The 15,094-nt window shown below is 40.5% G+C and overlaps 1 protein-coding gene across 1 annotated transcript in view; it reads right to left on the bottom strand.

The window, feature by feature from the left end:
• Window positions 1-1,028: 1,028 nt before the first annotated feature.
• The window catches only part of LOC113064000 (A disintegrin and metalloproteinase with thrombospondin motifs 2-like), a 72,270-nt gene continuing 58,204 nt past the window's right edge, over window positions 1,029-15,094 (bottom strand). Inside the window, exons 13-22 of the mRNA XM_026234481.1 lie at window positions 10,506-10,639; window positions 9,985-10,108; window positions 9,646-9,726; window positions 9,097-9,260; window positions 7,872-8,031; window positions 7,364-7,496; window positions 7,010-7,217; window positions 6,373-6,502; window positions 6,209-6,283; window positions 1,029-3,561 (exon numbers count right to left, since the gene is read on the bottom strand). Of these exons, the coding sequence (XP_026090266.1) occupies window positions 2,747-3,561; window positions 6,209-6,283; window positions 6,373-6,502; window positions 7,010-7,217; window positions 7,364-7,496; window positions 7,872-8,031; window positions 9,097-9,260; window positions 9,646-9,726; window positions 9,985-10,108; window positions 10,506-10,639 (2,024 nt within the window). The 3' untranslated portion in view covers window positions 1,029-2,746. The remainder of the gene's footprint in view (window positions 3,562-6,208; window positions 6,284-6,372; window positions 6,503-7,009; window positions 7,218-7,363; window positions 7,497-7,871; window positions 8,032-9,096; window positions 9,261-9,645; window positions 9,727-9,984; window positions 10,109-10,505; window positions 10,640-15,094) is intronic.

Below are 15,094 nucleotides of genomic sequence, written 5' to 3'. Positions count from 1 at the left end.
ATTATTCAGGAATTTTTAAGACAGAGTCAACTTCAGCAGAGCAGGACACGCAATGGAGAGACCATTAAAGTTTCAGTGCTGCTTTCTCTGGTAAGAAATATGGTCATGAAATATTAATTGAATGACATGTATGGATTTGTTTGTTTTAAATGTTTTGCATATACTGTATGGGAGTTGGAAGCCTGTCGGAACATTCCTGTTGATGTTCTATATGCAGGAGGATCCATGCAAAATGATGTACTTAATTAACAATCTACAATTTAAAACATGTAAATAGTGTGCTGTATAATAATATTTAATATTTTTTTTGGTCATATTTACAATTGGTTATGAATCATGCATGCATACTCAGAAGGAAGCTGCTATTATTGTATCCTTAAACTTAATTTGGTTGTAGAACTGTTAAAATGCCATTTTAATAGCTCACGTGTATATTTTCTTATCTTGCAAGAACGGGGGAGTGTCAGCTCTGGTAAAGGACATTATCATTGTGATATTCTTAGTGTATGTACAAAATGTACATAATTAATTACGCATGTGCCTATTATAATACATCTAAAGTCTATTGTAGTCAGCAGCACTGAAACTTTGATAGTCATGTTGAATTTGCAGCAAAAAAAAATAAAATAAAAAAATAAATAAAGGCGGACCTTCATCATTTCATTTGTCCACAGAAACAAAATTGCTTAATTTGGAAAACAGTAACTTTGAGACCTTCACTACCCAATAGAAGGAAAACAAAGTAGTTAAAAGAAAATGCCACTAAATTGCAAGTTAAACTGTTGTTTTACTTATAAAATAATCTGTATGTGACCATCATAATGGCAGTTTAAACATTTAGTACACTGAGACAAATCATTTCAGGAAGTTGAAACTTGGAGGGATTAAAATCAAGACGAGTTGCATCATACTAAAGAAAAAAAAACTGATAGAGAGAAGCACTGCCATCTTGTGGCCATTAGTTGGTTTCTACTTCAAATCACTTCTCCAAACATTTTTTTTAACCAAAGCTGGAATAAGACCAACACTGGTAGTTCATCTGCAGCTTTATTAAATCAAGAATGGGATGAATCAAGAATGTAGACATCCACTTGTACCCTTTGAATCTAGAATGTAAAAAGCCATAAATGAAGAACGCATATGTCCACTGCATTTTTAAAATACACTGATTTCTCAGTACAGTGCTCTGAATGCGGAGGAGTTATCATAGTATTGGCTCTTGGATATGTGTTAGGATTGTCACTCATGCCGCATGCACAAAGTGTTCTAAAAAAAAAAAAAAAAAAAACAACGGCTGTGGAAGAAAGGACATGTACTTCAATAAATACAAAAATAAATTCTAGTTCATATTTACAACATTTACGAAGGGATTCAGATCTGCGCATTTATTAAGAAAGAAGACTGCTTTTTAGCAAGAAATAGTCATGTGGTTACAGAATTAATATTTAGTTCCAAAATGTCAGCAATCCTACAGCAGTCATCCTAATGGGTTGTTCACACTAGCGTCCGTGTAGTTTTTTCCCCATGTAAACACTGCGACATATTTGCCTGGTGCGATGCATCTTGCTGTTTATTCAGCATATTGCTTAAGCGAGAACTATTTTCCATTACATTATGCTGCATCTAGCTGATTTACATTTGTTCATTTAGGAGAATATTTCTGAACACATTATTTTTCAACATAAGTTTTGTAATATCTAGAGTTGAGGTGCAGTCACATTTAAGATGCAGTCAAATACCATTGTTGTTGCAAATTTTCACGTGTGAAATCCAGTCATTTCAACAGAAATCCAATCAAGGCAATCTGGAATTCCATGTAGTGGTGAAAGATTTCCCAAATGGCGATTTCTCAAGCTGGATTCACCACACTGATCAACAGAAAGCTACTTGGTTTGAAAGTGACTTTTGTGTGACCTATGCTTCACACAGCGCTACACTATATTAGCTGAAATTTGGCTAATGTGACCACAACTTCTTGGGCAGTTACCTTGATATATTTACACGCTAATGTAATAAAGATTTAAAGCAAGTTTACTTGAAAAGTTTGGACAAGATAAACCAGATGTTGAAAAATCATTCTATTGTTGAAAAAAAAGAAAAAAACATTAGACCTGCTAAAAAGAAAATCATTAAAAAAAATTTTTTACATTTAATTTAAGCTGGTCTCTCAGTCTGGTCAATATGGTATTTAGCTGGTTTAGCTGATCTGCCAGCCTCACCAGATGACCAAAACTAAACTAAAACCAACAAACCAGACCATCTCTAGTGACCACTCGTATGCTGTCAGCAGCAACACTGGAACCAAAATCCTGGATGTGTATCAAACAGTCTGACTGCTCACATCACACAATGTGCTGTGACATTGTGACATACCAAAGATCTCATTGGGATCATGTACAAAAATTGTAGAGGACTGGAAAAATCATACAGTATGTGCCTGGCTTAAGCTTAAACTGTCAGATCTTCACAACAGAAGCTTAATGCGCCCCTGTATTTACCCCAATAAAGTAGCCAAATGTGGTAAACCCCTGGAAAGATGTCATCCTCAAAAAAAAAAAAAAAAAAGCCTCGACTAGGGTAATTTTTCATTCTGGTTAGTTGCATTGAAGAGCTACTACATGATAGATTGAGAACTGAGGTTATTTCCTCTTGAATGATTGCAAGTGCCAAGAAAGAGTGTTGAGGCCGTAAGACCACTGAAAAATATACTTACAAAATACCACAGGGATAAAGAAAAGGAAATGCATCAGTCTCCTGGTTTACGTTTCAGTCTTTGAAGCAGGAAGTCTTGTCTTTTCTCTGCAAGGAGTTCTTGAATTCTTTTATTATTTGTTTTCTCACGGAACGGCGCTCGCTTTCTGGGGACAAAGTGGTTGAGCATGACTTCGTTTGGACTGGCAATCCTGTAGGACACGTCGATGGAGTTATTCTCCTTCTTGTCTTCTGACCGATGGAGATTGATTATGGCAGGAGGGCTTGTTGCAGTGACATTAAGCTGTAGCCTTGTCAGAAACGTTGTCCCGATGTTTTTATTCTCAAGTGTGCTTGTATATTGTGGAGTGGTTGGCCAAGGCTCTGGAAACTCTGATGATTCGGATTCTGAAAAGTGTTCGGTTGAGATATCGCTCCAGGTTTCGTCCTCGTAGAAGGGTGTGCTGGTTTCCTCTTCGTAGTCAAGTATGCTGGGATGTTTAGTGTGCACAGTGACAGAACCAATGGTAAAAGGGACTGTGGTTCCTGGTTTTAGGGTTATTGGGTTCACGGTGGTTGTGTAGCCCCAAGATGTGGGCTCAGTGGTGATGTTTCTCCATCTGCTGAATGATGGTGTGATGGTGGTTCCAGGCTTCTGTGAGGTCCTGTATAGCAGTGTTGTGAGAACAGGAGCTGTTGCAGTGGGAGTTATGGGAGTGTACATCCTGGGTCTCGTCAGGTTGAATTCAGAGGTGTAGTTGCCCTCTTTGCAGGACTTGCAGCACATCTGCCAGTAGCCCGGATTGGAGCAGTACTTACTGAGAACCTCCATCCGACAGAACACAGACCTGTCTCCTTTACAGCGGGATCCTGAAAGATAAATCAACAGGATGCACAGTGTGGAGTTAATGATGTCAGTACAATAATGGGGAAATCATACGAATGAAATTAGAAAAAAATAAGATAACAAATGTAAAATATTAATAATGTAAAAAAAAATATGTATAAAGAAAGAATCATGCATGCACCCTGGCAGATAGTTATCGAGTTCAACGAAATAATAGGATAAAAAAAATAAAAAAAAAATAATAATAATAATAATATATATATATATATATATATATATATGTGTGTGTGTGTGTGTGTGTGTATATATATATATATATATATATATATATATATGTGTGTGTGTGTGTGTGTATATATATATATATATATATATATGTGTGTGTGTGTGTGTGTGTGTGTGTGTGTGTGTGTATATATATATATATATATATATATATATATATATATATATATATATACATATACACACACACCCACACCCACACACACACTGTTGTTTATAACTTATATTTTAAACTACATTAAAAAAGAAGAACATTTTAAATTGCAAAATAAGTTTAACTTTTTTTAATGTATTTTTGTGTGTGAGGTAGTGTGTACATGACATAATAAAATGTAATAATAAAATAACAAGAAAACAATAAAAAAATATTAAAGTGAACAAAGCAGAACACTAGGAAAAGAGGGAAATGTGAAATGCAGTTAGTCTGAGCAAACCAGCAACCTAAAATGATAGAGCACAAATTCAAAGGATTTAAGTATTCAATGTATTACTTGACCCTTTATTCCCATAAACACAGCCGACAAGAAACCACATTAGTTACACAGAGACTTCCTGTCAAATATAGAGCATGTACAAGACAACACATACAACTTTTCTCAGTACAATGTAAACTGATTTGAAATGTCACATCATTCACAGTTTAGTAACACTTTGGTAAAATGTTTCAACACCATCAAATCCATTGAAAAACAGACAATTTTGAGGAGTATAGTTATAAAAATGGAAATGGCACATCCTGTATTACATGTAACCAGTCACGTAAAGTAACTGCACGTAATGTAAGGAAATGCTACGCTCTGGAATGAAAGAGCTGTGCCAAATAAGACGTACAGGGCCCAGCATTCAGCGGAGATCTGACTACAGGCCAAACACTGCCTTCATCACTCCATTTGATATCAGTTTAAACTAGTTTTAATTACTAATAAGTCCAGATGCAAGGTGCTTTGAATATGTAATTCCAGAATGGGCTGGAAGAACATTCTTTACAAATGTTAGGGGCTTTTATTTGTAAAGCTAGTGTTGTGTGGTAAGTAAAAGAGGGTTATCAGTCTGGACCCTGTCACATTGATTTCAGTTACTCAGATGAACAGCCATTCCCATTAAAAAACAGCAGGACCTCATGACCACACACACACACACACACACGCGCGCGCGTGCACAGACACACACAGTCATATACTTTATAGTCCTTTAAAATATCATTATAACCTTAAATATTGTTTTAAACATGATATATACTTTATATGTATCATTACTTTCCATAGATAAATACAATATATTACTTTTGTTACTGGTGTAAGAGATAACAGTCATTAACGTTACTAAGTATGTTCAACGCCATTTAATATATACACATGATTGCTGTAGAGTTTCTAAAAAAAGGCCTTTTGACATTGTCTGCAGTAGCCTGTAGCTTCATCTTTCCTCAGATTTACAATCATACAGCAGTGAGAGACCATGATATAACCGAAGATCTGAGGAGCGGCAACTGTCTACACTTGCTTAGCTGTAAACATCCATATTCGTTGTTCTTCTTTTCTTTAGCTGCCTCTTTTTCGAAATTTGGTGGGCATGCAAACGTAAACCTGCACCACTTCAACCTAAAATAAGGCAAAAAAGTCTGATGTGAGCAGAAGCATGAGGTATTTTGTATCCTTCAAAAGGACGTCAAACATCGACACGCAACTGATTTATAAAATAAATGTTCATAGTGTTAAAGCGTGCACCACCTTACCATTCTAGTCTTTTTATGTCAATGTATAGAAAAAAAGGGTAAAAAATAAAATGATCTGTAAAAGTTGCTTTTTCATAATTCCTTCGGAGTTCTTAAACCATTTTTCAAGAGAATATGTACGAATATAAATGACATTTAACAGTCAAAACAGATTCAAATTATGGCCCACATTGTCATTTTAGTGATAGATTTTTTATGCTCATCTTATATATGTATTTAATTGACAAACTGACTGAAATGCAGTTACCGACAGTAGAGGACCAACTCCCTCATACAGAGGGGTTTGTTGAATGATTCACCCTGGAAGTCGTTACAACAGTCATATTCATATTGCCTGACGTAGCACAACCACCACAGCTTTTCCAAACAAGGCTCCTTCTGCACAGGCACTTACTGCCCTCTTTCAATGCAATTTATGGCCGTGTTTAGCCTTCAGCCCTGTATAAAACCACATACAGAGCGAACAAGGGCAGAGGAAAGAAAAAGCCTGAAGAATTCCCTCGGATGAAGGAAGTGAAGACTCTGAGAGGGACAGAGAAGCGGTCAGGAGAGAGTGTAACAGAGCCATAGCATAAGAGAGAGAGGCAGGGTCCAGGAATGAGCGGCCATGCAAAACACAGCAGGCTGATGACTGGAGATGGGACGTTTACTTGAGGAGATCTTCGGAGCTGGGAACTCGGGGTTTGCTCTGGAGAGCCACTGGATGAGGAAGTTCCCTCTGTCATCTGGGAGTTAAGAGAGGATTTAAGAACATTATTTATATCATTATGTTATTTGGGTTTTGAAAGGGTCTTAAGTGAATTCAGACACTTACTTGGACACGGAGCAAGTGGACATGATCTGATGCTCTCAGGCTTGGTGTCCATGCAGATGCCGATGGCATTATCAGGGGTGCTGCACAGGACTTGCCGCTCCTGAGTCCCATTACCACAGGTCACTGAGCACTGCACACACACGAAGAACATAAAAACATATATATTAGCAGAATGGGACGCAATAACAAGATAACATTGATAAACTTATACTACAAGCAAAATACAGCAACTGATACAGATGCTGATACAAGGTTCTCTCTTTAAGAATATCCTTGATATTCGGTCCAATAAGATGTTTGATAATAATTTTCATGTCAGGCCCAATAATTAATAAATAAACAATATTACCATTATAATATTAATACTTTTTTAAATCTAATATATATAAAAAAGCAGTAAACACTAAAATCAATTATTGATTTTGAATTTTGGCATATCTTTATAATACCATAATATACATTATGAAAAATGGATATCTGGTTTGTGATTTAATAGTGTTATCAAATGGGACACATTAATCAAAATGTTTTTAAAGATTAACTTTATGTGTGTGTTAGATAAAGGTAATCTAAATGTCAAAATGTGCATGAAAAATGAAATGTCCATCTCTTAAACTTTAATCTCACTCATACTCACTTGAGACCAAGGTCCAGTTCTCCACTGTGCAGGGCATAGGTGACGATTACAGGGTCGTCGCCCTTCAGGCCGGTCATCATTGCAGTGCTTAGCATTGACGGCTTTGTATGAACCGTCCAGTTCAGGTCTCACACAGTGCACGGGTCGGGTCTGAGAACCAGTTTTTCCACATGATTTACTGCACTCCTCCCATTCTCCTGTCACCCAGCTGAAATACATTAGACACATTTAAACACATTTGTTCACTTACCCCTCATAACCTTACACCATCATCAATCACTCATTTAGACATTAATGGTACAATTGTATGATAGTGGTTTGCAGACTACCACATGGCGAACCACATTTGCTTACATTGGTTCTGAGCACTCCTTCTGGTTGCAAGCTCGACTGATGGCGCGAGGTTTGGGTATGTTGGCACAGAGTGTACGGTGTACCATTTTGCCATCCGACTTCCTTCGGCACCCAAAACGTGTGTACTGTTTTCCTACAAGCCAGACAAACAGACAAAATGCCACAATACAAGCTGTTGTCTCCTACCACTGATCCAAGTTTCACTCAAAACTCATGTCTGTCATGGTTGTGCACATTCAGAGTTGAACTAAGGATTAAATTCTTTTAGCCATTTTTCTCAACAGAATACAGAATGTAGAAAATGCAGTTTAAGGAATAATAATAATAATAATAATAATAATAATAATAATAATAATAATAATAATAATAATACAATACTTTTTATTATGAATTACACATAAGCATACATTACCTTTTAAAAGTTTGGGATAATTAATATTTATTTTGAATAAATTAATTATTTTATTTAGTGAGGAGGAATAGCCAGTTCTTATATACTGATGTGTACCTCCGCCACATGGCTTGGAGCAATGCGACCACTTCCTGAGAGCCCACTCGAAGTAAACTGTGTCGTCCTGAGGCAGGGAGTTCTCCATCGAGGAGAGCGGATCTTCTGGCAGGATGTATTTGTATGAAAGCGTGACTTTAGAAATGCTCTGAGACTGGACCTGGAGAAGATGTTTTATATTGGTTGAGCATGTTACTCTTTAAAAATACATTCTGTTAATTGTCCTTATTGGTATCTTGTGATTTAACCTTAATTTTTAATAGTTTACCCAAAGATGAAAATGAAGCCATTGTTTAATCAACCTGGCGTTATTTTAATGCTGCATCCCTTCTTCTTCCTCTTCTTCTTTTTTTTTTTGGGCCACAAAAGGATAAAAAAAAAAATACATGGCATGTGCTTCTCCATAAAATAGTAGTGGATAGCACCCAGCATAAAACGTATCAAGAAAAAAAGGAAATAAAAAAACTTCATTTGACATGTTTCGATACGTGTCTCTATAAATGACAATGAGGTACTGCTCTTTTCTACCCCTTTTCTGTTTTTTGAGGATTCGGTGGCATGTTACCATCAAAAACAAAACTATTCTACTGTTTCATCAGTAGCTCTGATGTCGGGAGAAAATGAATACTCTTATTGCAGACAGCTTAGAACTTGCTGAGGGTGGAAATATGCTAATACGGGACAGTCTGTCAACAGTTATGGGCGGGGCCTGAGCAGTATGATGTCATGATGACTGTTTTGGTTTTTGGGGATTAAAGAAAAAGGAATTAATTCATTTTTATCATGGCAGGGTGCTTGTGTAATTGTCATTGTGCAAACACCATGCAAAAGTGAATTTTGGATCCGATGTACACTTTAAATACTACATTAAATTTAGCTTTTTTTTCACCAAACCCTCAGAACACCGAAATGTATGATAGGTGTTGCATGGGACCATTTTGTGATACTTTTGCATTTGATTTTAAACCCCGATACTTGTCAATTTTTACTGCCAGATTATGGCTGAGTGCGAGTAGGGCGTTTTTAAACATTTCTTCATACATGGTCTGAAAAAGAACGCAAACACCATTGGAACAACCCCAGGTTGAGTAAGTAATCACTGAATTTTCAATTCTTGGTGAACCATACCTAACCACTACTAGACATACACGTACTGCCCTTATTTACCCTGAAAGCTGTTTAGGTTTAGTTCTTTATCTTTGGCTGATATAATGCTCATTCTCACCATAATGAGGACTCCATATTTGAGTGGTCCGTTGGTCTGGACCGTCTCCATGTCATCATTGTTAGTGTACTCCCACGCCACACCTTTTTCAATTACTGTACGTGACTCAGGAAAATCACCCTCGTCATTCAGAAAGATATGATCTGTGGCCTGGTTCTTCACCACTAGCAGAGGACAATTTAACATTAGTAAAAATTAAATGAAAAAATAAATGTATGCATTTAGCAGACACTTTGATCCAAAGCAACTTACAGTGCATTCAGGGTAATCATTTTTACCTATCATGTGTTCCCTGAAAATAGAACCCACGACCTTGCGGTGGTTAACGCAATGCTCTACCACTTTAGCTACAGGAACACTCTTAACTCTATGAAGTCCAATTCATGTACCAAGTGAGACAAAAACAAGGATCTTAGATACTTCTAAGTAGCTACGGTGCTTCATGGTCACTGAGCTGGAGCTCCTAATGTTCTCAGTAACAGGAGAAGTCCTAATCTCTCCATCAATAATAAAGGAGTTTCTAACTACTAAAGTATATGGGATTTATACCTATAACATGTGGAGTTCCTTTGAATTCATTGATCTGTATGTGGCGTGCTCCTCTAGGAATCTCCAGGATCTTCAGAAAACCTAAGAAGACAATTCACAAAAAATAAAAATACATTTAGCAGACATTTTATCCAAAGTCACTTACAGTGCATTTTGGATATACATTTTTTTTAACCTAACATGTATTCCCTGGCACTTGATCCCACAACCTTTTACACTGCTAACACAATGCTGTACGACTGAGCCAAAGGAACGTTGAGATTTGAAATTATGTGACTAAAATTTTTAAATGAATCTGGGTTGAAAACCTGTTCATGGAGACCTGTTCATGGAGCTCACCTGGTTTCCTCGTGCTGCGGGTGAAATTTCCTTTGACAATCTTGCACGTGGCATTGTCTCCTCCACACACGCCACACTTATCGTCCTCTAGCTCCGAGGCTATAACATTGTCACAGCCCACTTTCTGTGCAGAGAGCAGGATTTATAAGATCCAAGAATATATAGAGACATAGAAGTGCTGACTTTAGATAAACTGACCCGATTAACAGAAATTATATTCATATATATTCACACATGCACTTCATCTTTTAATTCCACTAGTAAAACATTGATATCTAAGCATGTTCTTCATCAATCTGCCTTGCTCAAAGGACTCAGCAGTCATGCATTCCACCGATAACAGAACTAAACACAGAACAGTGAAGACAGCATCCTATTCTAGCAAATCAACAATTTACCTGGCAGTGAGGAGCGGAAAGGCCTCAGATATCTGATTAGGCCTGATATTATTCATTATATGGTATTTGAAGATGAACTTCAGTGAAGGATGGTTTGTGTGGGTGTGTTTGAATAACCTTTACCTCACATTCCCCACGCACACACACGCTGTAAGGGTCTTTGTAGGAACAACGTGTGCCATCATGCACCATTCTTTTCATGGATATCACGTCTCCTGTCTCTTTAGACTGGCAGTACAGTTGACATCTTTCTTCAGCTGTCCAAAAAAAAACAGACCACAGACAAATTTATGCAATTCATATTTGTAGTTCTAGCACAGACATACATTTGTGCATGCTTTTGAATTCATGGAATTGATGTATTGATTTTATTGTATTTTTTTAAACAATTACGGCAGAAAGTGAGTATATTTCCTAGCCAAAACAGCCTAGAAAATTGAAGCTTTTCATTTTCCGTCGGTCTTAGTACATGATGTAGCTACAGAAGAGTCAAGTTTCAAATAGGAAAAAGAGAGAAGCTCTTATATGCTCTCTATGCAGAAACTCTTCTATGCAGAGGATGCAGTATGCACAGTGCTGCACTCTGCACTCACACACCTGGACCATAACAACACATATGTTAGGATGTTATTTGTTGACTTCAGTTCAGCATTTAACACCATCATTCCCTCCAAGCTGACCACAAAACTTGGAGACCTGGACATTAACACCTCCCTCTGCAACTGGATTATGGACTTTCTGACCAACAGGCCTCAGCATGTTCAGTCAGGCCACACCCACTCCACCACCATCACACTGGCGTACCACAGGGCTGTGTGCTGAGACCATTCCTCTACTCCCTTTAGACCCACGACTGCAAGCCTGTGCATGGATCCAACTCCATCATTAAGTTTGCAGATGACACCACGGTGATTGGCCTCATCACAGACAACGATGAGTATGCCTACAGGGAAGAGGTACAGCACCTGGCCACATGGTGCGCTGACAATAACCTGCTCCTTAACACCAATAAGACTAAGGAGCTCATTGTGGACTTCAGGAAGAAGAAAGGAAGCACGCATGACCCCATGCACATTAACGGGATGGTTGTTGAACGTGTCTCCAGCTTCAAGTTCTTGGGAACCACCATCTTGGAGGAACTGTCCTGGGCCACAAACACCTCCAGCCCGGTCAAGAAGGCTCACCAGCACCTTTTCTTCCTCATGACACTGAAGAGGAATCAGCTGTCTTCATCCATCCTGGTGAACTTCTACCGATGTGCAATTGAGAGCATCCTGACCAGTTGCATCACAGTCTGGTATGGGAACTGCTCAGTGGCTGACCGCAAGGCACTGCAGAGGGTGGTGAAAACTGCCCAACACATTACAGGGACACCACTTCCTGCTCTTGAGGACATCCAGAGGAAAGGCTGTCTACGTCGAGCTCGCAGCATTCTCAAGGACTCCTCTAACCCTGACCACAGACTGTTTAACCTCCTGCCCTCCGGGAGGTGCTTCAGGAGCCTCCGGACAAGGACCACAAGATTCAGGAACAGCCTCCTTGCTGAACTCTGCCCTCTGACACCCCTCAAGACCCCCCACACCACACAAATACTGTCCATTGCAATAGTGTAATTATGTTCATATGTTCATAGTTCTGCCTATAGTGTACGTACACTTTTACATATTCCATCTGCACAGTATGTTCATAGTACACCTATCTGTATATCATGCTAATAGTATTTAAAATCTGTAAATTATGTCCATAATACTTATTTGTATAGTTATTGTACATATTATAGACCTTGTATATTCTGTACTTACTGCTTATTGCACTTCTGGTTAGATGCTAACTGCATTCCATTGCCTTGTACCTACTTGTGCAGTGACAATAAAGTTGAATCTAGTCTAATCTAATCTAATCTAATCTATGCGAAGATAAATTAAAAGTGCTACCACCAGACCTGGAGATCGACTGAATGGATTCGAAAATGGTAAAACTCAACTGTTTTACTCTAGGGGAGTTGGAACATTTAAAAAAAGTGTTCCTTTAAGAGGGGTACATATTTAATCAAGACATTTCTTATCTATCAGTCACTGTGAGTTATGTTGTGACGACATTAGGGATCCTATGCAAAGAGCCACACCATTGAACGTTGTTACCACCTGGCGCTGCAAATGCTGACAAGCTGTTGCTTTTCTTCATCAGAAAAAAAAGGATGGAGGCTTACGACCCTGTATCGATTATCAGGCTCTTAACAACATAACCGTCAAATTCCGATATCCACTTCCCCTCGTCCCAGCTGCCCTGGAACATCTCAGTGGTGCCACTGTCTTCACCAAGTTGGACCTCCGCAGCGCCTATAACCTCATCCAGATACGAGAGGGGGACGTGTGGAAAACTGCCTTCATAACCCATACTGGCCAATATGAGTACTGCATGATGCCATATGGACTTGTTAACGCTCCCTACATCTTCCAGGATTTTATCCATGAGTTGCTCTGGGAGTTCCTCCATAAGTTTGTCCTCGTCTACATTGATGATTTCCTCATTTACTCCAGGTGCCTAGCGGAACATCGTCGCAATGTTGTGGAGGTCCTGCAATGCCTGAGGGCCTTTAAGCTCTACCTCAAGGCCGAGAAATGCTCCTTCCATCAGCCCTCAGTGCAATTCCTTGGTTACAACATCAACAGCAGTGGCATCCAGATGGACGAGGGGAAGGCCAATTTCTACAGACGGTTCATCCAGAACTACAGTGTCATCACCAGCCCTCTCACTAGTCTCCTCCAAAATAAGCCAAAATCACTCTCTTGAACTCCAGCCACCACAGAGGCCTTCAACTCCCTCAAGAAGGCATTTACAACCGCTCCACTCCTGGTCCATCCTGAACCCGACCGACCCTTCGTCGTTGAAGTCGACCCCTCTTCTACTGGAGTGAGAGCGGTCTTATCTCAGCAGCAGGGGAATCCCAGTCGCCTCCACCCATGCACCTTCTTCTCCCGGAAGCTCAACCTGGCGGAGTTCAATTATGACATTGGCAACCATGAGCTGTTGGCCATCAAGTTGGCCCTGGAAGAATGGAGGCATTGGCTGGAGGGAGCCAAACACCCCTTTCTGGTTCTCAGGGACCACAAGAACCTAGAGTATATTCGGGTCGCCAAGAGGTTAAATCCGAGACAAGCCTGCTGGGCACCATTCTACACCCGCTTCCACTTTACCATCTCGTATCGCCCAGGGGCAAAGAACGTGAAGGCTGATGCCCTGTCCCGGTGTCACGCCCCCGGAGAAAATCTAGAGGAACCCAAAACCATTATCCCAAAAAAGGTCATCATCAGCCCCATTACCTGAGTCATTTTCTAAGTAATGTCGTCTTCTCCCCCTGAACAATCTGCCCACGACCATGGAAACAGCCGAGTTATTATTTAACCATGTCTTCAGGTACTTCAGCATCCCAGAAGACATTGTCTAAGACAGAGGTCCTCAGTTCATCTCCCGGTTATGGAAGGCATTCCATTCACTCCGAGGTGTGGCCATCAGTCTGTCCTCCGGATACCATCCACAATCGAACGGGCAGACAGAGAGGAAGGTTCAGGAGATTGGACGCTTCCTCCATACCTTCTGTCTCGGCCACCAGAACTCCTGGAACCAGATCCTAGGGTGGGCCGAGTATGCACAGAACTCCCTGCGACAACCTACTCCATTCCAGTGTGTGCCACTTCCCCTTGTCAGGTGAACCCTCGGATGTCCCCGTCATCGACTACTGGTTCTGGGAGAGCGAGAGGGTCTGGGACACAGCCAACCACCAACTCCAGCGGGCCCTACGTGTGCGCAGAATGACAGCCGACCTTCGCCGATCCAAGGCTCCTACATACCAACCCGGTCAGAAGGTCTGGCTGTCCACCTCTACATCCGCCTGTGCCTGCTCTGCCGCAAGCTAAGTCCCAGATTCATTGGCCCATTCACCATCCTTGAGCAGATCAATCTGGTCACTTACAAACTACAATTACCACCTGAGTACCGGATTCACCCCACTTTCCATGTGTCTCTCCTGAAACCTCACCATCCCTCTGTTTCTCCCTCCACAGAACCTGGTGAAGCCGAAGCCCCCCCCCCCCACACTCCTCCTAGAAGACGGTGCTGCCTATGAAGTAAGAGACATCCTGGACTCCCGGCGGCGTGGTGGACAACTTGAATACCTAGTGGACTGGGCAGGATATGGTCCAGAGGATGTTCATGGGTCCCACGCAATGACATCCTGGATCCAAACTTACTAAACACCTTCCACTCCAGTCATCCTAACCAGCCTGCTCCCAGAGGAGGAGGACGTCCACCATGTCGTCGAGGTCCTCGGCCCTCAGGAGCGGGACGTGGGGAAGGGGGGTACTGTTACAAACACGCCAGGTTCCACCTCCACTCATTCACAACGCAGGCCCTCAACTGAGTACTGAGCACTTCCACCTGACCCTCATCATCATCCAATCACCTTTGCACTTCAAATACCACACACGCAATCAGTCAGCGTCCGGTCTCGTTTGCAACAAGGTCTTACCTGTATGCTAACTCTAAGGACTAACTCTATCTCTTCTTACCTCTCTCCAGCGATCTTCTGAATTTCCCACCCATCTCCGTGCGTGTGTGAGGTACACCTCCCTCCTTTGACGTCTCTACCCTGGTACTACGGATCACTTCATCACTGCCATACTCCATATCACTCTACCCAGCACTACCTGCTC

Source organism: Carassius auratus, chromosome 46, assembly GCF_003368295.1.
Source record: "Carassius auratus strain Wakin chromosome 46, ASM336829v1, whole genome shotgun sequence".
In the NCBI taxonomy this organism is placed as follows: domain Eukaryota; kingdom Metazoa; phylum Chordata; class Actinopteri; order Cypriniformes; family Cyprinidae; genus Carassius; species Carassius auratus.
This window is presented reverse-complemented; position numbering and strand designations above follow the sequence as displayed.